This window comes from Mixia osmundae (genome assembly GCF_000708205.1).
Source record: "Mixia osmundae IAM 14324 unplaced genomic scaffold scaffold_3, whole genome shotgun sequence".
In the NCBI taxonomy this organism is placed as follows: Eukaryota; Fungi; Basidiomycota; class Mixiomycetes; order Mixiales; family Mixiaceae; genus Mixia; species Mixia osmundae.
In genome coordinates, this window is record NW_014575561.1 from 1188667 (window position 1) to 1213654 (window position 24988).

General features: G+C 56.5%; 19 protein-coding genes across 19 annotated transcripts; 9 read left to right on the forward strand and 10 right to left on the reverse strand.

The window, feature by feature from the left end:
- Positions 1–72: 72 nt before the first annotated feature.
- Positions 73–467, reverse strand: L969DRAFT_16389 (uncharacterized protein; the record flags this gene model as incomplete). The annotated part of the gene is made up of 3 exons (XM_014713579.1): positions 73–81; positions 131–380; positions 430–467. The coding sequence occupies 3 exons, from the start codon at positions 465–467 to the stop codon at positions 73–75; spliced, it is 297 nt and encodes a 98-aa protein (XP_014569065.1).
- A 39-nt stretch (positions 468–506) lies between these two features.
- Positions 507–1415, forward strand: L969DRAFT_86289 (uncharacterized protein). Its single transcript, XM_014714116.1, has 3 exons — positions 507–764; positions 860–1055; positions 1108–1415. The coding sequence occupies exons 1-3, from the start codon at positions 568–570 to the stop codon at positions 1207–1209; spliced, it is 495 nt and encodes a 164-aa protein (XP_014569602.1). The 5' UTR covers positions 507–567; the 3' UTR covers positions 1210–1415.
- Positions 1295–2738, reverse strand: L969DRAFT_16391 (uncharacterized protein; the record flags this gene model as incomplete). The annotated part of the gene is made up of 3 exons (XM_014713580.1): positions 1295–1408; positions 1455–2433; positions 2491–2738. 3 exons carry the CDS (start codon positions 2736–2738, stop codon positions 1295–1297), a joined length of 1341 nt encoding a protein of 446 aa, XP_014569066.1.
- Positions 2739–2929: 191 nt separating this feature from the next.
- Positions 2930–4011, reverse strand: L969DRAFT_86290 (uncharacterized protein). The gene is made up of 3 exons (XM_014714117.1): positions 3924–4011; positions 3734–3856; positions 2930–3670 (listed from the first exon to the last, which is right to left on the reverse strand). The coding sequence occupies exon 3, from the start codon at positions 3541–3543 to the stop codon at positions 3208–3210; it is 336 nt and encodes a 111-aa protein (XP_014569603.1). The 5' UTR covers positions 3544–3670; positions 3734–3856; positions 3924–4011; the 3' UTR covers positions 2930–3207.
- L969DRAFT_93548 (uncharacterized protein) lies at positions 3631–3961 on the reverse strand (the record flags this gene model as incomplete). The annotated part of the gene is made up of 3 exons (XM_014714118.1): positions 3631–3670; positions 3734–3856; positions 3924–3961. 3 exons carry the CDS (start codon positions 3959–3961, stop codon positions 3631–3633), a joined length of 201 nt encoding a protein of 66 aa, XP_014569604.1.
- Positions 4012–4107: 96 nt separating the features above from the next.
- On the forward strand, positions 4108–8322 carry L969DRAFT_72734 (uncharacterized protein; the record flags this gene model as incomplete). Its single annotated transcript, XM_014714119.1, has 10 exons — positions 4108–4160; positions 4210–4229; positions 4277–4301; positions 4354–4622; positions 4672–4696; positions 4755–4788; positions 4827–4954; positions 5084–7784; positions 7832–7990; positions 8032–8322. Exons 1-10 carry the CDS (start codon positions 4129–4131, stop codon positions 8320–8322), a joined length of 3684 nt encoding a protein of 1227 aa, XP_014569605.1. The 5' UTR covers positions 4108–4128.
- A 1-nt stretch (position 8323) lies between these two features.
- Positions 8324–8980, reverse strand: L969DRAFT_45911 (uncharacterized protein; the record flags this gene model as incomplete). The annotated part of the gene is made up of 1 exon (XM_014714120.1): positions 8324–8980. One exon carries the CDS (start codon positions 8978–8980, stop codon positions 8324–8326), a length of 657 nt encoding a protein of 218 aa, XP_014569606.1.
- Positions 8981–9125: 145 nt separating this feature from the next.
- Positions 9126–9835, forward strand: L969DRAFT_93551 (uncharacterized protein; the record flags this gene model as incomplete). The annotated part of the gene is made up of 6 exons (XM_014714121.1): positions 9126–9238; positions 9292–9323; positions 9374–9437; positions 9492–9579; positions 9641–9730; positions 9782–9835. The coding sequence occupies 6 exons, from the start codon at positions 9126–9128 to the stop codon at positions 9833–9835; spliced, it is 441 nt and encodes a 146-aa protein (XP_014569607.1).
- Positions 9836–9907: 72 nt separating this feature from the next.
- On the reverse strand, positions 9908–10715 carry L969DRAFT_93552 (uncharacterized protein; the record flags this gene model as incomplete). The annotated part of the gene is made up of 3 exons (XM_014714122.1): positions 9908–10009; positions 10060–10192; positions 10408–10715. The coding sequence occupies 3 exons, from the start codon at positions 10713–10715 to the stop codon at positions 9908–9910; spliced, it is 543 nt and encodes a 180-aa protein (XP_014569608.1).
- A 454-nt stretch (positions 10716–11169) lies between these two features.
- Positions 11170–13185, forward strand: L969DRAFT_93553 (uncharacterized protein; the record flags this gene model as incomplete). Its single annotated transcript, XM_014714123.1, has 3 exons — positions 11170–11629; positions 11678–11890; positions 11942–13185. 3 exons carry the CDS (start codon positions 11170–11172, stop codon positions 13183–13185), a joined length of 1917 nt encoding a protein of 638 aa, XP_014569609.1.
- A 112-nt stretch (positions 13186–13297) lies between these two features.
- Positions 13298–15137, forward strand: L969DRAFT_16397 (uncharacterized protein; the record flags this gene model as incomplete). The annotated part of the gene is made up of 2 exons (XM_014713581.1): positions 13298–14500; positions 14547–15137. 2 exons carry the CDS (start codon positions 13298–13300, stop codon positions 15135–15137), a joined length of 1794 nt encoding a protein of 597 aa, XP_014569067.1.
- Positions 15138–15228: 91 nt separating this feature from the next.
- Positions 15229–16791, reverse strand: L969DRAFT_46771 (uncharacterized protein; the record flags this gene model as incomplete). Its single annotated transcript, XM_014714124.1, has 2 exons — positions 15229–16094; positions 16143–16791. 2 exons carry the CDS (start codon positions 16789–16791, stop codon positions 15229–15231), a joined length of 1515 nt encoding a protein of 504 aa, XP_014569610.1.
- A 111-nt stretch (positions 16792–16902) lies between these two features.
- On the forward strand, positions 16903–18667 carry L969DRAFT_86299 (uncharacterized protein). The gene is made up of 2 exons (XM_014714125.1): positions 16903–17253; positions 17310–18667. The coding sequence occupies exons 1-2, from the start codon at positions 17123–17125 to the stop codon at positions 18574–18576; spliced, it is 1398 nt and encodes a 465-aa protein (XP_014569611.1). The 5' UTR covers positions 16903–17122; the 3' UTR covers positions 18577–18667.
- A 224-nt stretch (positions 18668–18891) lies between these two features.
- L969DRAFT_46050 (uncharacterized protein) lies at positions 18892–19601 on the forward strand (the record flags this gene model as incomplete). Its single annotated transcript, XM_014714126.1, has 2 exons — positions 18892–18940; positions 18988–19601. The coding sequence occupies 2 exons, from the start codon at positions 18892–18894 to the stop codon at positions 19599–19601; spliced, it is 663 nt and encodes a 220-aa protein (XP_014569612.1).
- An 11-nt stretch (positions 19602–19612) lies between these two features.
- On the reverse strand, positions 19613–20128 carry L969DRAFT_45847 (uncharacterized protein; the record flags this gene model as incomplete). The annotated part of the gene is made up of 3 exons (XM_014714127.1): positions 19613–19728; positions 19813–19819; positions 19871–20128. 3 exons carry the CDS (start codon positions 20126–20128, stop codon positions 19613–19615), a joined length of 381 nt encoding a protein of 126 aa, XP_014569613.1.
- Positions 20129–20259: 131 nt separating this feature from the next.
- Positions 20260–20956, forward strand: L969DRAFT_16400 (uncharacterized protein; the record flags this gene model as incomplete). Its single annotated transcript, XM_014713582.1, has 2 exons — positions 20260–20293; positions 20343–20956. 2 exons carry the CDS (start codon positions 20260–20262, stop codon positions 20954–20956), a joined length of 648 nt encoding a protein of 215 aa, XP_014569068.1.
- Positions 20957–21000: 44 nt separating this feature from the next.
- Positions 21001–22111, reverse strand: L969DRAFT_93560 (uncharacterized protein; the record flags this gene model as incomplete). The annotated part of the gene is made up of 2 exons (XM_014714128.1): positions 21001–21882; positions 21941–22111. 2 exons carry the CDS (start codon positions 22109–22111, stop codon positions 21001–21003), a joined length of 1053 nt encoding a protein of 350 aa, XP_014569614.1.
- Positions 21888–23708, forward strand: L969DRAFT_371763 (uncharacterized protein). Its single transcript, XM_014714129.1, has 3 exons — positions 21888–23016; positions 23069–23169; positions 23218–23708. The coding sequence occupies exons 1-3, from the start codon at positions 22182–22184 to the stop codon at positions 23497–23499; spliced, it is 1218 nt and encodes a 405-aa protein (XP_014569615.1). The 5' UTR covers positions 21888–22181; the 3' UTR covers positions 23500–23708.
- On the reverse strand, positions 23427–24945 carry L969DRAFT_618571 (uncharacterized protein; the record flags this gene model as incomplete). The annotated part of the gene is made up of 6 exons (XM_014714130.1): positions 23427–23702; positions 23752–24055; positions 24106–24360; positions 24411–24443; positions 24500–24735; positions 24790–24945. The coding sequence occupies 6 exons, from the start codon at positions 24943–24945 to the stop codon at positions 23661–23663; spliced, it is 1026 nt and encodes a 341-aa protein (XP_014569616.1). The 3' UTR covers positions 23427–23660.
- Between the last annotated feature and the right edge of the window lie 43 nt (positions 24946–24988).

Genomic DNA, 24988 nt, shown 5'->3' on the forward strand with positions numbered 1-24988 from the left:
ATTGCAAGCACTCGCTTTCGCATCATGCTAACTGCGATACATCCCTACATGGCACAACAGCGTGAGTCACCATCATGCCCACTGTGTCTTGCTCGTCAGTAGGAGCGGCGCTGGCCCACCCGGCACTCACATCCTGAGCGGTCAGTTTCGGAGTAGCGTCCTCGGATGCGGGCAGATTCCGCTGAGCTCGCTTCGAGTCCTCCAATTGCTGGCTCAACTTGCCGCCTTTGCCTTGAACACCTCGATTCGCAGATTCTGCCCGCCGTTTGTCTGCTGCTGCCGCCAGAGCTGCTCTGTCTGGCCCTTTGCTCCTGGCAGGGGAGCCTACCGCCGCGGGTCTCGAGGATGATGGTTCATCGTCCAGCCGCTGACCTTTGGAGCTATGCAACAGCGGTTAGCTAGTATCAGACAACACTGAGCTGGACGGACTCGTCTGAGAAGCCAGACTTTGACAGGCAGCCTCCCATCTCGAAGCGATGATAGCCTTGAACGGACAAGTCGCGCTCCTATCGATCCTATCGATCGCTTCCTGGTCCTATCGCACAGCGAGATCTGGTCAGATTGACAATGGCAGCGCCTGCTCAGACCGGCATCGAGTGTGCAGACTGCGATCCTGCTGCAGTACCAGGTGCTGCGTCATCACCAGCAGCAGACACAACGTCCGCGCCGACGCCTTCATCGGGAACCACGACAGTCGATGCTCAGCCGCCGACTTTTGATGACGGACCCCGGATAGTCATCGAGTATTGTGACAGATGCAAGTCGTAGCTGTCTGAAGCCCTGAGCACTGACTGATGGCGAGCAGGCCGATGGTATGCATTCCGTACGACCCTATTCACCCCGCTCAGTGTGATGACAGGCAACACCGGGCTACGTGGACCCAGACAGAGCTGCTGTCCACCTTTTCGTCGAGCAGTACGACGGGGACGCTAGCAGCAGTGACCATCATTCCACGGTCTGCGAGCGACACGGCAGGGCGGTGGCGCGTCTGGCTTTATACGCAGAACGGACAGCGCGAGGAGGACGTCAAGCTCGTCTGGGACAGAAAGACCGAGGCAAGTTGATGTTAGACTCGATGGTGAGCGAGTCGAGCTCACAGAACGGCAGGGCGGCTTCGGAGAAATGAAGGAGCTCAAGCAGCGAGTACGCGATCTCATTGCGCCCGGCAAGAGTCTCGGCCACAGCGACAAACCAGCAAAGAGCTCCTAGCTGGCATGACGATCGGTACGCGAGTGCGCGTGCAATTAGTGATGGCGATGTCGGGAGTACATGAGAGCCACAAGGGCTACAAGGATCAGCTGATCCAGGTCGCCTCGTTGAACAGTACGCCGTCAACGGTGAGCTCCCTTGTCGAGCCCGTCTCGGTCGTGCTGGGGATCGTAATCTTTGCTGTGACGGGATTGAGCCACTGCACGATGTTCAGTATGGATCACTGATCACATTACGAGACTGACTTGATAGATATAAGGCTTAGTACCTGCCACGACATTGATGACCTTTTTGACGAGATACGGGATCTCTGCAAGCACGTCGACCTTCTCGATCAAACCCTTGCCTTCGTACTTGCCCTTGGACTGAGCGAGTGGGTCTAGTTCCAGCAGGATCTCTGCCTGCGCAACCGAGCTTGGCGAGTCGATCAGAGGGCCTGCCCAATCGAATCTGATGGATTGCGGGACCGAGTAGGATGTCTCCTGATCGACGACGGCTTCCAAGTGAGTCGCACTCGAGCCTGCTTTGCCGTCGCGTGAACCGGCAGTGACGGCGATCAGCTTGTCGCCGACGACGACAGAACCAATATTGACTTTTTGAGTGCCATAATAAGACGTGGTGGTGAACTCCATCATGGTCAGAGAGACAGATTGATCGGGATCGCTCGAAGCTGGTGACTGAAAGTTGGCAAAGTTCCATCGCGCGGCGACGAGGTTAGGGCGCATGCCCTGGATGGCATGCACAAACATGCCCGTGCTGCCTGACAGATCTGCGATCTCCTTGCCTGTTCTGACGATGCCCTTGACGTGACAACGCGGCCAGAAGCGATGCACGGCAAAGCCATCCGTGCCGCTCGTCGTGTCTGGCAGCTTGCTGCCCGTTGGTTTTGCAGACTTGAGCGCGCCAAAGTAAGTCATGCCGCCCTGAGGTCCGGCGCCGAGCTTCCAGCCGGGCACGCCGGCTGCGCGCGTGTACTCAAGAGAGACTTGGACATCCTTGTCGTAGGTTCCTTCGATCTTGTATGTGTTGGGTTGGTCCGGATCCACGGTGATGCTGAATTGATCGGATTTGCAGCTCCTTCTGTCAGGCTTGATGACCTTGTTCGTGCCTGCCGGAGCGGGCACGACAAAGTTGGTGACGTTGACAGACTTCCAGATCTTGATGGGCGGGTTAGCAGAAGGATCGAAATATCTGAAGGTGAACTGGATTTGGGGGTACCACATGCTGACGAGCCATGAATGCGTCAGCATGATGTTCGCCCGTGCTGAGCTCACATCTCACCCTACACCGGAGTGGATGATCTGGATCATGACCAGTCCACCGGATGGTGTTGTTCCGTACCAGATCTGAGTCTCTGTGATGAAGCCGCCTCCTTGTAGCCATTCTGTGTCCTCTGGCACGAGTGGACCGAACAGCTCGGCCGCCGGTGCCCTCTCTGCCGGTACATGGAGCAGATCACTTGCTGACGAGCCAGTCGTTGTCGCTGCTGAGCCTTCCGCAGGCGCAGTCGATGAGAATAGCCATGACATCGTTCGGCAGCCTAACTGCGCCGGCCGCGCGTGTCGTCGTCGTGTTTTTCCGCTTTCCTGTGGACCGCTGTAGACTAACCTTACGCCCTCGTAGCTGCGGGTCCAGCGATACTTCATTGCTCAGGCCGAGATAGCTCGATCTGCATCTCAGGACATCTCGCGATTCCTTCGACAACCTCTCCTAGCGAGCAAGGCCGCGCTTTACCCTCCGCTCATTCAAGGTACAGCGGCCCCTCTCAGCTAGGCGTAGTCCAGCTTCCCTGTCATGTCGACATGCATCGTCATTTCGGCTTGCATTGGATCATCGCATGGGATGCCGCGCTGAGCGTCATTTATTTGGCACCGCTCGCGTCCGTCTGTGAAATGGCCACAGCATCGTCATCGTTCGAATCGAATCACTCAGGCATACTTAGCGCATATTGATCGGAACATCCAGCGGCGATGATCCATGTTTGACAGCATAGCTGCATCACGATCCTCGTGATCTTTCGAGGGGCGCTCTTTGCGCATGCCACTGGATGTGACAAGCCTCCAACGTGATGATGCGAATCATTGCAATGCATGCATCTAAATCGGCTACTGTGCTGAGGAGCGATATGTCCGCCAGGATGCGGACGTTGACAAATTGCATGCGCCGAAAATCAGTTCTGACCCACAACCTGAAGGCATGACGGACCGACAGCTTGCCAGAGACCAGACGTGATCTGCAGACAAGGTCGGACGTGCGCGGAGAAGCAACGTGGGCAGCGGCAGGTGCAAATACCGCTGTCATGCAGCCTTTGCGGGTTCTCTTGGAGATCTTCATCGCACTCGATATAGATCGCTTCAGTCTCTCAAGAAATCTGCAGAGTCTGCGTCAATGCTCCGTTCGCACATGGCGCTGCCGAGCCTGCTACTCTGCGCGCGCGCCAGACAGTGTCTGCAATGCACGTCTAGCATCGAGTAGCATCGAGTGATAAGCGATTGTCTGACAATATTTGACGCGAGTTTCTCACGATTTACAGTTCCTGCGTCGGCGTATGCGTGCGTACAGATCGATCATCTCGACACAGTCTTTGAGAGCTCCAGTGCCCGGCAAAGCAGAAGCTGTGTTGCAATACGCTTGCGACAGTCTTCCGCTGCAACATGGTAGCAATGCGAGCCATCTCAGCCTGCCTTTCCTGTACTGAGTCTTTACACGCATACAAATATTGTGAGATTCGGCGCCAGATCTGCTTGGGCATTGCATGCGATGACGACCAGCATGAGGTCGAAAGGAGATGATAGTATGACGATGATAAGTTCAGCCCAAGAAGTTTGACACGTGTCACCGCACTTGAGAATGGACATTTTGAATGGCACGCGTCGCCGCTCCGCCACGCAGACCCTCCCACATCATCAATCTGTCGAGATGGCATCGGAGCAGACCTACATTATGATCAAGTCAGTCCAGAAGACGCTCTGTGTGTCAGTACTGACATGACATATGCAGGCCTGACGGCGTCCAGCGAGGTGCGCACAAATTTGCAAATCTGCAGCGAAGCTCAAACGTTGCGCAGGACTCGTGGGCGAGATCATCAGCAGGCGAGCGGAATGTATAGCTGGCCTTGATGGCGCTCATCTTTTGAGTTGCCAGATTCGAGAAGCGAGGCTTCAAGCTCGTTGCATTGAAGCTCGTGCAAGCCACCAAGGAACACCTCGAGAAGCACTACGAGGATCTCAAGGAGAAGAAGTTCTTCCCTGGCTTGGTCAACTACATGGCAAGCGGCCCTGTCATTTGCATGGTATGGGAAGGCAAAGACGTCGTCAAGACCGGCCGTGTCATGCTCGGCGCGACGAACCCGCTCGCTTCCAACCCAGGCACAATCCGAGGCGACTACGCCATCGATGTCGGCCGCAACGTCTGTACGTCTTGCTGGACCTCACAAAGTGCTCAACTGATCAGTATCCGCAGGCCACGGAAGCGATGCCGTTGAATCGTATGCTACGCCTTGTGCGATCTCTCGCCCACTCCTCGTGCTGATCTACTCCTTGCAGTGCCAAGCACGAGATTGGACTGTGGTTCCCAGAGGTGTGTGCTTAAAGCGTATCTCCATGACTGTCGCTCAGGGCAAGGCGACACACAGGGTCTTTCGCAATACACTCGCGCAGACGCAACGTGGGTATACGAGTAAAGCGATGTACGATCATTGCAGATCGCGCCCTGCGCCTGATGATGCAGCATCAATATCGCATACGTATGACCGCGCGTGGCTTTGCTAATCTGACAGCAGAAGGAGGTTTGTGCGGGATGAGGCCTGAGCGGTACGCAGGGAGACCCTGCTATCTTCGCATTTCTCAGCAGTGTTTGCAATGGCCCAACGCAGACCAACAACAGTAGATGCCATTGCAGCTCGGCGGGCCAAAGTAATCTCATCGGCATCCTCGATCCTTTCAAGTCATCTCGAGAGTTCTTCGGACGAAAGCTACACTTCCTTTGACGATTTTAGCGCGGGATCGCAAGTGTTCAGCACAAGCGATGCCGAGCCAGACGAAGATGAAGACACGCTCAAGGCACAAGCAAAGAGGGCAGCTGAGCTCGAAGCGCAAGCACAGCCCAGCAGATTGTCGACACTCTTTTCGAGCTGGACGAGAGCTGCCCCAAGCCATGTCCCAACGAATACCGCCAACAGCATGGGGTCAGTCGAGCAGGAGTTCGAGCGATTGGTCGATCAGCTGGCGCCGTCTCAGACAGCCAGGGCTTCAATGCTCGCGCTGCCGGCGCATCGAAAGTCGATGTTATTGCAACCTGGCAGCAACAGCAGCGCAGCTGAAGTGGACAGACGTGTATCCCAAGCTGGGCTGAAGTCTTCATGCGCTGGTGAGAGCAAAACGCCGGCTTCTTCTTGGACAGATTGGCTCGTTGCATCCTTCAATTCCCCTTCGTCGGACACAGGGTTCCGGTCTGCTTGCGACTTGCTCGAGGCTGTTAGCAAAGCTCGCGGGACACCCAAGCTGCTTCATGCCATCACTGAGCTTCGCGTCAGTCTGTCGTCAGCTAGCCCGTCTTGGCTTCTCGGCTTCTTCAGCGCCAACGGCACAGAGATGGTCAAGCAGACACTAGTCGATGCTTTGCCGAGACACGATCGGCGTGATGCAGCAAATCGTGGGGAGGATACAGCCGTCCAGGGCCAGACATTGCGCGCTGTACGCGCACTTCTGAATGCCGATGCCGCGAAGGCTCTCGCAGACTGTCCTGACTTCATCTTCACCCTCGTTCGCTGCACCGCCAGCGGGTCCTACAAGGTCCGACGACAGGCCCTCGAATCACTCGCTACGCTTGCTGCGCTCACAGACGTCTCGAGCATCATGGATGCGTTTGCAGACTTTCGTTATGCTCATGAGACCTATCGTTTTCAGCATTTCGTCGAGAGCATGATGCCCAACGAGCTAGACAACGCAGAAGATGCTCATCTCTGGCAGTTCAGGGAGGCTGCAATGCTACTCATTCTCACATTGAGCATGGCACATGACGATCTGGAACAGCAGACGCAACTACACGAGGAATGGGCGAGACGGGGGTTGAGCGAAGTGATGCTTGCACTGCGATATGCAAGCCCGCACGATGAGCTCCTTAGCCATCTGGACAAGTATGACGGATTGCTCGGCGAGCTGGCATACCATGCAGCAGACGATCAATTCCTCCGGCAAGATGCGGCGCCTTTTAAGAAGCGACAAGCTCCTGAGCTTGATTCAGAGCTATCCTCACACGACATGCCGGAGGTGTCAGATTCGAAGTCTGCGATAGACGTATTGCCAGTCTTCAATCGCTTAAAGGCAGACGCCGACAGCCCTCAAGCGCTACCTTGCGAAGCTGTTCCTTTGTCCCCTCCACCACCACCACCACCTCCTCCACCGCCTGCATCGCCGCTTCTTGCGACTACGTACGAGTCTGCTTGCATCAGTCACTCTGCTGCTGCACCACCACCGCCGCCGCCGCCTCCGCCCCCGCCATCACTAGCATTGCCAGCGCCACTTCCCCTCACGACCACTGATGAGCGTATGATTTCAACTCCTCCGCCTCCACCTCCTCCGCCTCCGCCCCATTTGATCAGCGCCTTTGCACCTGACGCTCCGGATGCCCCAGTGAAGTCCAGCAAGTTACTACCGTTGCCTGAAATACGTACTCCACAAGCGCCCCGAGAAGAATATGTGACGATTAAGCTTCACTGGCAGAAGCTCAACGTGCCTTCAGCCAAATCAGTATGGACAAGCCAATCTGACTCAAGCGCACCTTTGCCCGCAGTAGAGGAAATTCGGCGTCTATGCGCGCAAAGCGCACCCTCGACACCTGCGGCGGCCACTAAGCCTAAAGGCCCTATCAGCTTGCTTAACCTCACACGCGCGAACAACATCTCCATTGGCCTCAAGCGATTCGGCATGCCGGCAGAGCGAGTGTCCCAAGCGATCAGGGAAGGTGACGCATCCGCGTTCACGACTGACCAGCTCACAGGGCTCGCCCGACTGTTGCCGACCGACGAAGAAGCGAGAGCATTGCAGGCCTGTAGAACGCCCACGAGCGAGCTGGCCGAGCCAGATCGATTCCAGAAGCTCATGATGAGCGTACCGAGACATCGTATCGCGTCGCTGATCTATCAGAAAGATTGCGAATCGAATCTGCAGGATCTAAGGAGCGATCTTCGCTTGGTGCATCGAGCGGTTTCGGAAGTATGCACTTCGCATTGGCTTCCTCGCGCGCTGCAGCTCGTCCTCGCGATCGGAAATGCGCTCAATCGGGACACTTTCAGAGCCAATGCCACTGCATTCAAGCTAGAGATCCTCTGCACGCTCGGCAATGTCAAGATGCAATCCCAAGAATCGCCTAGCTTGCTGCACTTTGTCGCACGTCGTATCGGATCTGGCATCGTCTTGGACGGATCTTCGCTCAAGGCATTGGCGGATGTGACGATCGCCGGTCTTCGGCAAGATGCCCAGAAGCTCGTGCAAGGTCTGAAGACAGTAGAGCTTGATCTGGCAACCCGCGAAGCTGAGCCGGACCCCGATGCAGCCGCGATCGACAGTCTTGAGGTAAGGCTGACTCTTGGCGTTTTGGTGCTGTGCTAAGAAGCGAACAGGCTTTTCTACAGAGCACAAGGGCTGGTGTCAAGGGAGTACAAGAGCTACTCGTTCTCGTTGACAGTGCGGCGAAGGAGATGCTCTCGTACTGCTGCGCTGATGCTATGACGCCCGACGAGCTGCTCAAGACTGTTCTCGGATTTGGCCGCGCCCTCGAAGTGCGCAGATCATACACAGCGGGCAGCGATTCAGCTGACAGAGTCTGCAGCTGGCTTCGTCAGAGAATGCCGAGGCGGATCAACGCGCTGAGCGAAGGGCTTCGCGAAACACCTCTCTCAAATCAGTCGAACCGTCTATGGAAGAACTGCTCCGACAGTCGCGCGGTCCAGCGGAGATCAAAACGTCTGTGCAAACACGACGAGGCGACGATGCTCTGCGCGATCTGCGCGCAGGCTCGTTTGTCTTTCAGCGCACGCGACAAGAGCAGAGTGTGCGCTCCAACAGAGGCAGCGCAACGCTGTCACGCATGTTCCTCGATGGCCGGCGATAGCTCAAGCGCCTTTGATCGCGTCATCCGTTCCGAGAGGCTTGATTGCATGCTTTCGACCTCGGTACAGCAGCTCGCCATTGCCGTGCTCGTCGTAAGTGAGGCTATCGGCCAGCTTGTTGAGTACGAGAGAGCTCCGCAAGAGGCAGTATGCCCCGTAAGCTTTGACATTGTCGGGCGGAGAGGGGTGGAAGAGGTAGCCCGAGCGCGGATCGACGCGTAGCTTGTCGGCTTCAAACGAGGTCTCGAATGAGCCAGCCCAGCTCAATGCAGATGTGCTGGTATCCAGGTCTTGGTAGACAACGGGCGTGCAGAGAGGGTCGACTTTGATCCAATTGAGCTCTTTGCCACAAGGCGAGACGAAGCGATAACCCTCTCTCTTGCGTCTTTCGATCTCGCTCGTGTCATATGTCCCGAGGGTGCTCGAGATGCGAGCGGGATTGCCAATCAGAGGTCTCAGTCGGCGGAAGAAGAAGTCTAGAAAGTCTGCTGACTTGAGCTTGGAAGTGAAGTGCTTGATCTTTGTCGCAGAGAGAAAGAGCTCGCCGTGGTGGTTGATGTCGTAGAAGTACTCTCTCGTGCCGTCAGGGCGCAGTCCAGGATCGAGGGAGCCCGTCGTGGCCAGTCTGCGGCCGGCCTGTCCGGGCAGTGGCCTCAACATCGCTGCCCAAAGGCTCAGACTGAGTGACCGACCGGCGGCTTTCTTTAGAAAAATCCGCGACGGCGTGAAGCGCAAGAGGCGAGCAAGCTAGCAAGGGAGGCAAGCTCAAGGAGGGGGACGAGGTCACATCAGAGGAACAGGCAGGATGTCAGACGACTTCTATGTGCGGTACTACACCGGGCACACTGGCATGCACGGCCACGAGTTCCTCGAATTCGAGTTCTCCAAAGGTCTCTTACGCTACGGCAACAACTCCAAGCAAGTCAGCCTGTCCAGAGGGCGGCACACTGCTGATCCTTGCAGCCACACAGCTACCGATCCGATTCGCTCATCAGGAAAGAAGGCGAGCTACTCAGGTCGTACGCAGGACAGCGCCTGACACGGCGTGTGCAGTCTGGCTGAGTCCACTAGCGATACAAGAGCTGCGCAGGATCGTCGAATCATCCGAGATCGTCAAGTGAGCTGCTCGTCGTAGTCCCGGTACACAGTCTCACGCATCGGCGGCGGGCAGGGAGGATGACGCGCAATGGCCAAAGAAGAACGTCGTCGGCAGACAGGAGCTTGAAGTCAAGCTGGGGAACGACCACATCTCTTTCGAGGTGCGTCATGCTTCACCGTTGAATCTCCAGCCGGTTTGACGGCAGACCGATTGGCTTGTAGACGGCCAAGATTGGCTCGCTCGTGGACGTACAGGCGTCAGACGATCCAGAGGGGCTCCGCGTGTTCTACTACCTCATACAAGACTTACGGGTACATACTCACTCGGAGATGGATGATGCTCTCAGCTCATGTGTCACGCAGATCTTCGTCTTTTCGCTCATCTCGCTGCACTACAAGATCAAGCCGACACAATGACTTTGTACGGGATGCATGGTGATTTTGACAACAACAGCGGAACAGGGGGAATGCTCTGACACTGGACCAACCTCACACGCGATCTTCTGACTTCCAAGGTCGGGTATAGAGTCCGGTCTGGTCTCGCTGCTTGACGAGCACGTATCGCTCGAGCTCATACTCTTCATACATGTCCTGCGGAAGCATCAGCAGTTGCACTCTCTGCAAGCACCCTCGAGACATACTCTGGCAGCTCGCATCGCTTCTGCGTGCTTCGGACCACGATTGGCGACCAATGCGTGAGCGCGCGATTGCCAAATGCATGTCGCAAGATTGGATCCGCCGCCCGGCAAACCGCGCGCAACAGGCGAGCCGTACCTGATCAATGGATCAGTGCTGCTCTCCACTACTAAAACCTGATCATTCACCAGTAGCAGATCAAGCCACCATTCTGGACAGCCTCCTCATGTGCCGCTCTATCGAGCTCGTACAATGATCTGGCACGACATTAGCACGGCGTCTCTACGACCACTGAGCGGACGCACTGCGAATCTGCCTCCAGCTTGCGCCGGCTACGAAAAGCGACGATGTACCACTCGTGCTCGAGCTCGGCATCCAGCACCAGCTCTGACCAGTTGAATGCCTTGTCATACGGCATCCTCGCATAATGGGGCGACAGCGGTTTCAATTGTCGCAAAGCGTGATGGAGCGCAATCGATGCTTCATCGATACTGGGCAGCGTCGAGTCGGTATACGCCCACGAGCGAGCTTGTGATTGGTCGTGCTGTTGCATTGGTAAGCGTGAGAGCAGCGGGCGCAAGAATGCCTTGGGCTTTACTGCCATCGTCTCGCGAACTGGGCGGACTGGGACGTCCGCTTGCGCAGTCGTGGCGACGCTCATGTTGTCGTGTACCCGGACTGAGGATCTCGAGCATCTTGTGACAACTTTATAGTGGCGACGTCGCGAATGTCGCAATTCAGCAATTCGTCAGCATGCTCCGTCAGCACGTCAGCACACATTTTTTTTTATTGTCGGTTTGTCACGCTTCGATAACATTTGACAGGAAAGCTCAGTTTGGCAGGCACGCTCGCCCAGTCAGCCTAGAGACATGCTAATAAATCTCATGCATCAGCCACCATACGAAGCTTTGGGCACCAGCCGAGCGGCATGTCTCATCAATGCACAAACGCACGAATGGCTTTCAGGCCCAGTATAGCCCAGCGTTCGCGTCTGATCGGCCTGGACGCATGGCTTACAATGAACCAAGCCTGGCCTGCAAGCCTTGCTCGCTACGTCTTGTTGCGAGCTCTTTCTCGATAGCATCAGTGTACGACTAACCAAGTACACGCTAGTCATGTCGACTAGCATGAGTCAGAACAGCTCATGTTCTCTAACGGCATGGCTACAGGATGTTTCGAGCACGATGACGGAGAAGCCAGCTGTCGAGAGCGCAGGTCTATCTGCCTCTGAACTACTTGTCAAGCGACACAGAGGCTCACTGTCTCTTGGTGCGCTGCCCAAGCTTCAGTTCGGCAAATGGTCTGGCTCAGAAGTCTCCATGACCTCGATCTTTCCGGAGCCGCCCAGCTACACACCCTCGGACGGTCACACTGCTGAAGATCGCCCTGCGGCTCCTATGACCAGAGCACTTTCTCATGGATCGTCGGATCAACAAGCGGCGCGCCTCTCACGATGGTCGTTCACAACTGGCGAAAGCTCATCGGCCTCTCTAGATGCTGAGCGACCAGAATCATGCTACGAGCCGACCTTTGGTCTCGTAGTCGGAAGGGGAATGGCCGGCTTGGCTGCGTACAGTACGCCGCCGTGTATCAAAGTGACAGGTGCCTGACACCCGAGAGCAGGATTGGATGGGTTCAGAGTACAAGCGCGCGCGGAAAGCCATGGACCCTTGTCGCCGAGGAGCGGTAATGAATCGATGTCAGCTCACCACGCAGAGCTCCTCTCTGCTCTTCAGACAATCAGCTCGGCGCCTGTTTGTCTGGCAAGATCGAGCTCTTGGTCTATCACTTCTGATAAATTCGTAGACGCATTGGAGCATGCGGACGACGTGCCCGGTATGCTGCCTATAAGATGCAGTACGTGTTCTAATCTTACTACGATCACAGGCACTGGCAAGGCTGTCCCTGTACGCCTGCCAAAGGTCAGGCGAAAATCGTCAAGCGCCATTGCCCCCTCCCAGCGCGCATTGGTCGATTCACAGACCGTATCTACGACCACGACGCCATCGCTTCAGCCAGAGAGTGTCTTTGATCGTATAGCGTCGCTACATGACCGTCAGAGCGATCGGACCAGCCTCAGCACAACCAGTAGTGCTGACTTTGCACTACAGGTGGCAACCGAAGAACCCGGTGAAGAGATTACAGTCTCAACGATGCCGATCGGCTCGAGCAGGCTTCCTCGGCAAAGACTCTCTATCAAGACGAGCCATGACTTTGCTCACATAAACAGCCCGACCAAAATCGAAAGTGGCTGGTCAACCTCGATTGACGATTCAATCACACGTAGTCGACTGGCAGAAGCGGCACTGACGCGCGGACTTTCGATCTCACCCGAACCCTTTGGCTGGCAGCCCAGATCGTTCGAGCTCAGCCCGACACGCGCTGTCGAGTCCATGCCCAGCCCTGGACGGGTGCCTACGATCCCGGACAGACAACCCTCCTTGAGCTGCTTCGTGGAACACTTGGAAGATGTCGCTCCGCGAGAAAGCCAATGCACTACCACAGCAAGTACGGAAGCGCTCTCCCAAGACCTCGCGCTGCGTCGCTCGTTGTCAAAACCGGGCTTGTTCGCGGCTCGCAAGCCACCGCCCAGCATTGATGTTCTTCTTGCATCCTCGCTGTATCCTAGTACACAGCAGGCTCGATCTCCGAGCCCCGAAAGACGGAGTAGCTGGGAGAGCGAGCTGATTCGTACGTTCGAAGAGAGGATATCGTTCATTGATGGAGCAGAAGGATTCAATCTATCGCCTACCTCGTTCGTCAGCGCTCGCTCGGATTTCTGGCCAGCAGACACTAGCAAGCCTCTTCCAGAGCTACCCCGTGATGACGACTCTGCACGCAGATCGTTGTCGCCCCGCAAGGTCTCATTTGCTGTCCCAATGAGCAAACGAGGCAGTCAAAGCTGCGCCACGTCGGTAAGCTGTGAGGATGGCCCGACGGCAGTGCTGGCGCATCTTTCACACGACTCGCCGTCATCGTCGCCGACAGAGCAAAGCCACCTGAAGCGCGCGACTAGCCTCAATCGCATCAAGACGACCTGGCTGTTCAAGCGCAAGTCTGCCATTGGCGTCATCTCATCTTTGTCTGACTCGAGCAGCGCAAGCCGTCGTACACCCTCACTGATCATCTGAGCAATCTGCTTGTATCTTGATTGCACCTAATTGCCGCTTACCTGCGCATTACTGCTGCAGCCGGAATCGTCGCGTCCCCCTCTGAGAAATTTTCTCCCTTAAGGCGTCGTCTATGGACGGGCAACAGTCGAACAGCAAACGCAAGAGATCAGGCTATCGTGGCAAGAATCCGCGAGGGGGAAAGCAACCTTCTCTGGCCTCTCGTCTGTCTGACCCTCGTCCGGACATCGACGAGTCACCAGACTCGTCATATCCTGCCTCTGTCGCTGGCGACACGAACGACGGTGCACACGGCAGCTCGAGACAGACTGTCAAGAAGGAAGACACGCTCGCTCATCTGACCGATATGCGCTTCAGTGCTTTCGCAAACCTGCTCACGCCAAGTCTTTTCAAAGCAATTCCTCATGAATTCTGTACAGAGGTACAGGCTCAGACGCTGCCTGTCGCCCTCAAGGGCAAGGATATCCTTGCGAGAGCCCTGACTGGCACAGGCAAGACGCTTGGCTTTCTGATACCCTCGCTTGATCGTCTCCTGCGCAATCCGACTCGACCTGGCCAGGTCGGTATACTAGTCATGTCGCCGACGCGAGAGCTGGCCACGCAGACTGCAGACGCGGCTAAGCAACTCCTCAGCTCCTCTCCTTCGCTTGGCGTTCAGCTCGCACTAGGCGGCGGCAACGTCAATGCGGAACTGAAGAGGCTGACTAGTCAACGCGTTGACGTTCTCGTCGCCACACCTGGGCGCTTGATCGATCATCTCGCGAACAACGGACTCGCACCTCGGCTGAACGAACTGCAGACTTTCGTCCTGGATGAGGCCGACCAGCTCTTGCAGCAGGGCTTCAAGCAAGACATTGACCGCATCGTCAGCTTTCTGCCAGACCGACGCACAGTGCCGCGGCAGACGCTTCTTTTCTCGGCTACAGTGTCGCCGCAGATTCAACAGGTCGCCAAGTTGACGCTACTGCCTGATCACGATTTCATCTCGACCATCAAAGAGAGCGACCTCAATACGCACGAGCGGGTCAAGCAGACCATCATCGAAGTACCTTTCGAGCGCATTTTCGCGGCCACACTTGCAGTCATTCTGCGCGAGATACAGCAGTCATCCGATGACTGCAAGCTTTTGCTCTTCTTCCCTACAGCTCGTGCTACCGGTGTAGCCAAAGAGCTGTTTGATCAGATCGAGCTACCCCTGCCGCGGTGGGAGGTCCACAGTCGCAAGAGTCAATCAGCCCGCGAAAAAGCGACAGAAGCTTTCAAAGCGGCTCGCAAGGGCATATTGTTCAGCTCAGACGTGTCTGCGCGCGGCATGGTGAGCCATAAGCTGACGGCACAATCTGAGCTGAATTGCCATGCAGGACTTCCCCGATGTGACTGCAGTCATCCAGGTTGGCTTGCCAGCATCTACAGAGCAATACATCCATCGCCTTGGCCGAACAGCTCGCGCCGGCAAGGAAGGCCGAGGCATCCTCATTCTTGCGCCTTACGAGCGACCTTTCCTATCGCTATCTGGCATCAAACAATTACCCATCAAGCCAGATCCCACCTTCACGACAGCCTTGTATGAGCCTTATCAGCCTACCATCGAGCAGGCGCTGTCTCGGGTAAGCAACGAGAGCAAAGGTCAGGCATATTCCGCCTATCTTGGCTTTACCAAAGGTTTCGTCAAGCTGCTTCAAACCTCAGCCAAAGGCGTCGTCGATCTCGCAGAGCAATACGCCGTCAACGTGCTCCTCTATGTACCGGAACCCGGCCAGCCTCGTACGCCGCCCCTGATGGCGTCTACGATTGGCAAGATGGGCCTGCGCGAACTGCGCCCGTATCTCAACGTAGTCAAAGAATTACCACCGAAGCAGGGCGCAAATGGCCAGGCTGTTCAGGCACGAGGACACCCATCGCCGGGGCGAGGCGGACGCGGTGGCAGTCGGGGAGGCCACAGAAGAGCGTGATCATATAGATTGTCTTTCGAGTCCGAGGCCCCATAGACCTGTACTGTAAGTCAAGCCCAAAAGATAGACTGTAACCGCAATACAACAATGTCTAATGCCGGGAGAGGCCGGGCACACTTCGCTCCTGCATAGTGACTGAAGTATGTGGCAATGGCGGCTTGGCTTTGCCTAGACTGCCGCTGCGTTTGCGATTGCCTGTCAGAGTTTGGCGCTCGAGATGATGCTGACCGGTTGCATGTGGGTCGTGTTGAGTTTTAACATTGAAATGTGAGTGGAGGGAGGCTTGCGCAAAGGCCGAATGATCAGAGAAGGACTGGTCCCTGAAGACCGATGCTGGATCCTCCTCGAGGCTGACTAGCTGGTAGTTCAGTCTCGATAGCTTAGCGTTGAGCTCGGGCAAGATGTCCCGTTCGCATCTCTGCTTCTCGGAACGCAGGCCCTCCTCGCGTGCAGTGAGATCGTACAGCCGTTCTCTCATACTGGTCATCGTGCTCTCGTGTTCGCTCTGTTCGGCCCTGGCCAATCTGTCCAGTTCGTCGAGCTCCATTTTTGCCTTTGCCACATCTGCTTCCGCTTTCGCGCGTTTCTCCTCTACCTCGTGCTGATCAGCCTGTATTGCCTCTGCTTGCAAGGTCTCGTCTTCCCCGAGATGCTTGAGTCTTATGGCTTCGCTCTCAAGGGTAGCAATCCGCGAGCGCGCTCTCGTATCGTCTCTGTTTGCCTTTTCGAGAGTGCGTTTGAGACTCGCGATGGATGCCTGCAGCTGATGCTCAGCCTGACGAGCAGCTAGGCGCTCCTTCTTCAGCAGAGCTCTCAGATCGTCTTCGCTTGCACTTTCACCCCCTCGACTGATGGGATCGTGTGAAGAGTACGGCGGTGGGGCGTCTTCCTCGTGCTCGTGTGAGCCCGACTCGTCTGTCCTTGGCGATTCCGTTGCTGCTTCTGCAGATGATGTCGCTTTCATGGATGTCAGCGATAGGAGCTCCGAAAGTTGCTCAGACTTACTCGAGACAAGTGAGTCGCGCGACGCCTGAGCGATATCTTCTTCGACGGCATCATCCGATGCTTCCAGCTCATCTGTGCTTCTATCGCCGGAAGCGGTCTGACTGGGCTCAAAGATGGTGACATCGATGTCGTAGGTCTTGCCAGGCGACAGACCAAAGATGACGATGACGCTTTGCTGGGCAGAGCCGTCGGTCGTGCCCGAGTAGAACACGTGAGGCCAGTGCACGCCGTCTAGCTTGATCGACATGGTAGGCATATCATCAAGCTCGACTGTGGCTGAATCTTCCGTACCAGTAGTGTTGGGCGAGAGTGCGACGGTGACTGCAGTTGAGGTGACATCGATGACTTGCAGCAAGAACCGAGCGGATTGTGGAGTGCTGGGCAAAGCACAGTCCGGCGCAAAGGACGTCGCACTTTCGCCTTCCTCTGACGTGGCGCCCTCAACTGGCGGCTTCCACGGTCTCACAGCCTGCCATTTCGTCTTCCGGGCCTGGCTCTGGGTGTCGTTGTGCGCTGGCTCAGAAGTCGATGAGCTCGCTGTTGGTCTTTCGAGGCTCTGAGCATGGGGAGGAGTGCTGGGCGAATCTATTGGCGCTGCCACTTCCTGTGCTCGGGCTGGCTTGTGACTATGGTGCTTGTGTCTTGTCATTTGCCCAGATGCGAGGAGCTAGCAGCGGCGGCAGCAGCATCAGCAGCATCATTACACGTCACCTTTGAGAGCGTGAGAGATTTATGGCATCGCCTACTCCGCAGTCGCCTAGCTGAATGCAGCAGTAGCATCTCATGCGCAGCTTCATCCTCGAGCGCAGCAAGTGAGCTCCCTCCGCCGCCATAGTACGTCCCGTCGACATTCGGAGCACTCGGTAGCTAGGCCACCACTGTCCGTGCACGATAGCACCGCAACGAGATCACGCTCACGACGTGTGGCAACGCTGTCAACCTGACCAGCGAGCTACGACCAGAATACGACATAGCCCAGCATGAGAGCTTGGACATGGACAGCTTGCCTCGTAGCAGCATCAGCACTGCTCGTACGCGCAGAGCCTGTCCCAGAAGCCTACCGCGATCTCGCCAAGACGACGATAGAACTTGATGCAGCGGCCGCCCAACTGTGAGCCTGCCGTAGCAACAGCTTGCATCCAGCGCTGACTCTCGAGTGATTGGCAGTGATCAGGGCAAGTTCATGATCCACATCAGCCGTGTGGATGATCTGCTCGACGATGACGAAGCCAAGACTGTTCTACTCGAGCGGATCTCACACATCGTCGTCAAGCTCCAGCTGGATGGCGACCACCTTGTCGTCAATGATGCCCCTCTCTCCATGGACCTTGCTCAGCCTACTGCTGACAATCAGCTCAAGGCCAGCATCGTCAGAGCGACCGCGCTCCGATTGCCTGCCAAATTGGATCATTCCGGCTACGGCGCACAAGAACTCGAACACCTTACCCAAGCCCTCTCTGTTGGTCTCGTCGGTCTGCAGGTCAGACTCCATGTCGAGAAGATGCCTGCACGTATCCGCGCCGTCACACTCGGTGGTGGTCAGGCACCGCAGGAGATCGAGGGCGCTTCACTCAGAAGAGTCTCTCTCTTCATCACCCTCGTCGAGGTCGAGGGTCAGGCGCTCAAGCATAGTACGACTGCACGTATTCCCGTCGTCCAGATGCTCTTTGCGAAGCATGACGAGTCCGGCAAGTACGAACTCAGGACAGTCACCGCGGGCAACGGTGCGCCCATCCAATACGTCGACCATGCGACGCCTGCGACCAATACCGCCCTTGCAAACATGACTAGCTCGACCGCTGGCTTCTTTAAGGACGCCATGACGGCATCTACGTCTAGATTTGATGAGATGCTTGATTCCGTCAAGAGCCGCATCAGCTCGATGCGCAAGACAATTTGCGCAACCATGTCGCGTCTCGGTCTGGCTTCGAAGCATCCGCAGGAGCTTACATCTACCGATCATCCCGCTTTCGAGCCGCCTCGTATGGCAGGCGGCTACCGGCTACCTCTTGCCGGCAGTGCCGCTCGTCCTCATCATCCGTCTCACCATCACGGCCGTCCTTGCGCCGGCCGTGGACATCATCGTCACGGTCACGGTCATCACAACGGTACGCTGCATTGGTACCTCGTACCCGTCTACGGGATGCGCATCGTCTTCAGTAACATCCACGAGGCCGCAGCAAATGCCGGCGCCTACGTCATTGATCGACCTCTCCTCGCAATGATCCTAGCTGTCATCTTAGGCTGCACTTTGGGTACAGTCCTCGCCGCTCTCCAGGCCCGCGCTCGTCGACAGGCTCTCGAGCTCGACGCGTTGCCCGAATACGAGACGCTAGACAATAAGGATCTCGACCTTGATGAGAAGGATGAGGTCCTCTTCGATGTCACCGTCGAGTCCGTTCCCCGTTACAGCGGAGAGCATAGCAAAGCCTAGGCCGCTAGCGGTTTCCTCAGCCTGACGATCATGATGACAGTGCATTGTTGTTCCTACCTAGCATGCAGAACTCTCTCTCCATACGTACGCCAGCGCTGGTCCTAGCCAGCATGGCACTGCTACTCAGCCTCGTGACTGCCTGCCATCTACCGCAGTCCAATTTTTACCGCTTTGCTGGAGCGCTCACTGATCATTTGACTACCAAAACGGCGCGCTCGTGACTCTTGTTCACGCGCCTTGATGTGCTTGTGAAGTGCTTCGAATGCAATATGAAGGGATGCTACGATATCCTCTGCTGTATACAGACAGACGACTATGCTTATGCGGATCGCGCTACTGCTCGCTCTAGGCACGCAAAGCGCCCGTCTGGCGCCTTTGTCTGACGATAGCTTGCAGGATCAGCATGTACAGTCATAGCAGCACCCCTTGCGGGCGAGCAGGCGGTCTTCAGGGCGCATCGCTTCAAGTCACTCGATGGATACTTTCCCACACGTGGCGACGATAGCGAGACGACGGCTTGGCATCTGGCGGCATCGATCAGTCGAGCTTATCGCAACATGCTGAAAGAGGCTGCTGCGGAAGCCGAAGCTATTCCTCTTGCCAATCTCGAGCAACGCACGACGCAGCGGACATCTTTGCGTATCGAGGGTCGGACGTTGCCAAAGTCGGTAGATGGCGACAGAGTGCAAGCAAACGAGGCCAAAATGGGATGGATGAGCTCATCCTGCGTAGACAGCACGAATCTTGCGCGTCGCTCCCCTTGTAGCGACGACGACCAATGCAGCGGCCTCGAGCCGCCGTTGGCCGCCATGAATGGCTGGCTGGGCGTGTTTCTCGCCCGCGCTTTGCTGCATGCGATAGCCATCTTCTCGTTTTTCACAGCTCTCGGTGTTGCTCACACATGGCTGTGGTCGCATCTGCACTCACTCGACGAGAATATCGATACGTCTTGCAAGGGGGAGAAGCATATAGTCGAAGCAAAGAGCGATGACACTCCCCCAGTCTGGCTCTTGACGTTGCCGTAATAGGACGGATGTTACGTTGTCCAATGTACAATGAAGGCTGCTTTGCGATAAGCTGGCGACGATGTGCTGCCTAATATGAGAACACGAGAAACGCGGTCGTCATTGAACGGATCGCGAATGTGCACCACTGTCAATGCAGGGACGGAACTTGGCCATGTTCAGCGGGCTGCCTGCTGACCCTGTCGTTTCTTTCAGATGGACGAGCAATCACGAGCCAACTAGGGGGGCTGTTCTCAGAGAACAGAAGCCTATGACGTCGTATGCCTTACGAGGAAGGTTCTTTCCAGGGTCGACAGAAGACTTTCTGCACTCGCAGGCGCACAACGCCTGCAAGGAACAGCGGGCTTTTCGACAAAGCTGGCCGAGTTTAGCAGCGTTGGGGCGCCCGAACTTGAGATCGACCTGCCCGATGATCGTGCATGACAAACTTTAAAACGACCCAGTGTCGATCGCTGCAAAGAAGCGGCGTCGCGCTTGCTCTTGCAAATGCTTGCTAGCGTCTTAGCCAACAAGTAGTGTGCCGGCATTCTGCAGCGTCGAGAGTTCTTTATATCGGCGGCACGGTATCGGCATATCGACTATCGTACGAGCACCGGAGTATAAAGACCGCACGGCCCTCAAAACTTGACAGACGCCCCAGTCGGTCTTCGAGCTGGCAATGGTCAGAAGTAGATGCATATGCGCATGCTTAGGTATGCCTCCCAACGCAGATATGGTTTGATGCGCTAATGTTCAACGCAGTGCTAGCGTTGGCATGCAGCGGTCTGGCAAAACCCGTCAAGAAAGTAGTCATAGAGCCTGAACTGCCGCCTGATATTGTTATCGCCAAGCGAGCGTCTTCTGCCGCAGATAGAGCGAGGGAATGGCAGAAGCAACTCCGGCTGGCGCAAGAGCAGTACAAGCCAGCGCCGGAAGATCTGCAATTGCATAACCCAGGCAAGGCAATCGAGGAGAAAGCATCACCGACATCGACCTCATCGAGTACACAAGCGCACCCGGCGGAGCAAAGCGACAGCAGTCAATTGCCTGGCCAGAGCAAGCAATTCGAAGCACTCGTCGACCCGACCGAACTCGACAGGCACGAGACTGCTCCGAGGCCAGCGCAGTCTCCTGTCGTCAAAGCTGCCGGGCCGCTGTGTCATGCGCTCGTGAACATCCTCATCTCGATGATCGTGTTCTGCATGGCTAGCGCGAGCTTGCATCTCGTCAACAGCATGCGCAAAAAGGGCATTTCGTTGACCGACGAACAAGATCCCGCTTTGGACGAAAAGCCTCGTGGTCATTCTGACTCGGTCTCGTCTTTCAAGGATCCCAGAGGTCGAGAAGCGTTCTATGCGGACGACGAGTTGGCGTGAGATTACGTGTATCGGTACTTGTTGTGCAATTGTCATAGTCGTCATCATATCCTCAGGGTTGACATCGAGATCTCTGTCACGCTGACCGTCGCAGAAACAGACGTTGCTGCAGGGACCTCGCAGGGAGGAGCGACGTCTGATGGCCCCGGATCGAGCGGTGCTGTCGGTGTAGCGCGCGTTGCCTTGATGAGTAGCGGGATCATCGCGCCCGGGGCCATCGGGAAAGGACGATGCTTGACGACCTTGAGCAGAGCAGTGATGACACCTGAGTGACAGGTGATGGAGACGACAGGGCTGGACTCGGTGGCGAAGAGAGCGTCGAGGGCGGCCTTGATTCTGATCTGCTGCTGTCTGCTGGTCTCTTGCTCGAAGCGTGTCCAGAGCTCGTCCTTTTCTTTGAAACCCTCTTCAAAGTCAAAGTCATATCGTTCTTCAATCCACCGTTTGGTGTTTCGACGATCGCAAGTGTGCAAACCAATGGTCTCTCGCCATTGCTCTTTGAAGATGGGCGTCTGCTCTGTCGGAGCTTTCGGGCCGATGACGATGTCGGTCCAAGTGATCTTGAGCGTCGACGCCGCTCTGGAGAGAGGGGACGAGTAGAAGAGTTGGGGCAAGGGGGCGCCCGCTTTGAGTTCCCTCTGCCAGGCGCGATGTGCCTCGGCTGCCTGCTGGAGGCCGCGAGGTGTGAGGAGGGCGTCTGGTCCCCAGGTCATGGACTGGTTGCCGTTCTCCATTGACCAATAGCAGTCCCATGCGTTCTTGCCCACATGCATCTCTGCGACGTTGTGATAGCCCTCGCCGTGCCGGGCGGCAAAGATGAGCTTGTACGACTCATCCGGTGAAGCGGCTGCGTTGAGCTCGGTGACCCTGGCGTGCAGCGCCGCCCAGCTGTCGAGCTTGAGTCCGAAACGAGTGCCGTTGTGATACTGAACGTGTGCCTCGGTCAGCTAGCTCAGGCTGATGACACCTCCGGAGGAGACTCACCACTCGGAACGATCTATCATCCGTCGTCTTCTCCGACTGGGCAAAGTAGCCTGTCAGAGCTTCGTACTCTGTAGGCTGTAGCAGCTTCCCCGGGGGTATGCGTGCGCTAGAAGGCATGATGAACCACCAGAAAAGCCAGGTGATGAACAAGGTGGCAGCAGTCAAGGGCATCAACAAGGTGGGACAGCGGCGGCGACGGAGTGTCTGACTGCTGTCTGTTTGCAGAGCCTGGTAGGCATGCATGGCCTCATCCTCTTCTCGTGCACTGCCCTCGCTCGGCTACCGGCCTGCGCTCGGACTGTCAAAGCTGCGCCGCCGTGTGCGCGCACCGTGCACCGACCCTCCTCTCTCGTCTCGACGGCCGGCAAGCGTACACCCCTCAGCAGCCGGCATGGCGGCTCAAGGCAGCTCTTCCTCTGCGCTGCTCACCATCGAACCCGCATGCAGGAGCAGGACGCTCCTCTTCCTGTCCTACAGAGACTCGTCCTCTCGACCCCGACGGCGACTAAAGCCTTACTACGACGATGATGACGGCTCGAGCTACCCTCCTGCACGCTATGATAGGAAGGGCAAGCAACGTGCCAGGGCAGGGGCGGGCGACGAGGACCGTACAGGTCTCCTCGCGCATGCTAATGGCTCGAATGGGTACCACGAGACAATCGACATGGATGACACGCTACCGCCCAAATGGTCAGCCTCGGCCGCTCTACAGTGCCACGGTACTCATCTAAGACATGTCAGGATGGATCACGTAGACAGGGTGGAGGAGTTCCTCGAGCGCGCAAAGCCAAAGATGGCACAACTCGACAAGCTACACGCTCGTCACCTGCTGCCCAGCTTCGTGGATCGCTCTCCCGAGGAACGAGAGATCGAAGTCCTCACAAGCGATATCACTAATGACTTCCGGCAAGCTCACGCGGCTATACAACGCGTCACTCTGCTTGCAAAGAGCATGGCAGCCGACTCCTCTTCATCGACCGATATTGTCGTAATACAAAATGTCAGAACTGCGCTCGCTTCGAAGCTCCAAGACGTCTCGAGTGTCTTTCGAAAGAGGCAGAGCAACTATCTCAAGCGTTCGTCACCCCAAAGCTCTTTTCCGTGACTTCACTGATAAGGGATGTGCAGAGCTAAAAGGCTACGAATTGCGCAACCAGGATCTGTATGCTGCCACGGGTCAGAACGAGAGTGCGAGCACGCAAGCGGCAGTGGATGATGACGTCAAGCTGGTCAGACTGCTCGTCGTCTCCTGATCACCCGCGCTGAACCTCGAGCAGTCTCAAAACGAATTGCAATCGCAGTCGCTTTTTATGCGCGAGGAAGAACAGACGGCCGCTATTCAGCAACGCGATCAAGAGATTGCCAATATAGCCCGATCTATCACGGATCTGGCAGACCTGTTCAAGGATCTGTCGAGTATAGTCATCGATCAAGGGACGATGCTCGATCGGATCGACTATAACGTCGAGCAAATGGCTGTCGACGTCAAGGCTTCAGTAGAGGAGCTACAGACTGCCATGTCGTGCGCCTTGTTCTGCTGCTCTCCTACTGAAAGCTAAGAGCTCCTGAACAGCTACCAGCGACGCTCAGGGAAATGCCGCATCATCTTTCTGCTCGTGCTGCTCATCGTTGGCGCGGTCATTGTACTTATCTACAAGCCACGACGTAGAGGCCCGCCGGCAGCGCCGCCGTGACACATGCGTCATCGTCAAGCAATGCATTAGAGCTTGCTGTCCTGCTTTTTCGACTGTCTCACAGTGACCTGCCTCTGCTGTTAGCAAGGGGTAGAGATTGCGAGGGGAAACACGAACGACAGCCTTGCCCCAGGTCTCTCGATTGGTGAGCGCTTTGAGGCCGGCTGTGACAGACTCGAGACCGACGAATTGCTTGTCATAGACTGCCGGCCGCAGCTTGCCTTGCCTGATCAATTCGAGCAGGGCCGACCAGACCTCCGGAATCTTCCCTTGTTCGTTCTTGGAGTAGGCTCCCCAATGCACGCCCACGAGACTGATGTTCTTGAGCAAGACCAGGTTCATCGGTATCTTCTCGATATTGCCTGCCGCAAAGCCGACGACGATAGCCCGTCCATTCCACGCGATGCATTTGAGCGACGGTCTGCTCTTCACCATCAGCGCGCTCCACAGCTGCGAAAACACGGAGCTGACAAGATCATGCCAACGGGATCATAGACAATGTCGACCCCTTTGCCCTTTGTAAGCTTCAAGACTTCCTTTTGCCAGCCCTCCTTGGTGTAGTCCAGTGCGTGGTCTGCGCCACCCTGCTTCTTTGCTACTTCCAGCTTAGCCGCGCTGCCTGCAGTAGCTATGACCTTGGCGCCCAGCGCTTTGGCGATCTGGACCGCTGCCAGTCCTACGCCGCCTGCCGCCGCATGGACTAGTACCCAGTCGTCGCGTTTCAGACTGCAGGACAATCATTCAGCCTTTGCGTCCGTCTTGTGTGAGCGACCGACTTGGCACGAGTGATGAGACCGGCGTAGGATGTTCTGCAGCATGTGTGAGCTCCGGCCGGAAGTGAGTCATGAGGACGGGTGCGACGTACGGGTACGTGATGAACAAGCCAGATGCCTGCTCGAAAGACAGACCGTCTGGTATCTCGATCAGCTGCCGGAAATCGGCCGACACCTTCTCGGCAAAGCTGCCTTGGGATGCGCCAAAGACTCTCGTCTGGCCTGCCTTGAAGGGGCACCCTTGCGGAATCGGCGAAGTGGCAGATATAACGCCCGAGAATTCGACGCCTGGCGAGTATGGAAACGGTGGCTGGTTCTGGTATTTGCCCTGGATAACGAGGCATCAGAGTGGCGATGGAGGGAGATGCAAACAGAGATCTGCCTGGACTTGGAGAGCGTCGAAGAAGTTGAGAGCGGCCGAGTGTACATCGATCAAGACTTCGTTGGCTTTGGGTACAGGATCTGGCGCATCAGTGACGAGATGCTTGGGCAGCTCCTCGACGCTCTTGAGATGCTCATTGAGGACGTAAGCTCGCATGTCGTCTGACCGGCTACTCCGTCACGCTGACGCGACCGGCAGC

Bases quoted from the DNA above. Each gene is read 5' to 3' on its own strand.
- L969DRAFT_86289 (XM_014714116.1), top strand. From the start codon at position 568: ATGGCAGCGCCTGCTCAGACCGGCATCGAGTGTGCAGACTGCGATCCT. The intron at 765-859 runs GTAGCTGTCTGA...GTGTGATGACAG, and splicing joins TATTGTGACAGATGCAAGTC to GCAACACCGGGCTACGTGGA. The intron at 1,056-1,107 runs GCAAGTTGATGT...ACAGAACGGCAG, and splicing joins TCTGGGACAGAAAGACCGAG to GGCGGCTTCGGAGAAATGAA.
- L969DRAFT_86299 (XM_014714125.1), top strand. From the start codon at position 17,123: ATGAGAGCTTGGACATGGACAGCTTGCCTCGTAGCAGCATCAGCACTG. The intron at 17,254-17,309 runs GTGAGCCTGCCG...AGTGATTGGCAG, and splicing joins GATGCAGCGGCCGCCCAACT to TGATCAGGGCAAGTTCATGA.
- L969DRAFT_371763 (XM_014714129.1), top strand. From the start codon at position 22,182: ATGGCCTCATCCTCTTCTCGTGCACTGCCCTCGCTCGGCTACCGGCCT. The intron at 23,017-23,068 runs GTTCGTCACCCC...AGGGATGTGCAG, and splicing joins GCAGAGCAACTATCTCAAGC to AGCTAAAAGGCTACGAATTG. The intron at 23,170-23,217 runs GTCAGACTGCTC...AACCTCGAGCAG, and splicing joins TGGATGATGACGTCAAGCTG to TCTCAAAACGAATTGCAATC.
- L969DRAFT_86290 (XM_014714117.1), bottom strand. From the start codon at position 3,543: ATGAAGATCTCCAAGAGAACCCGCAAAGGCTGCATGACAGCGGTATTT.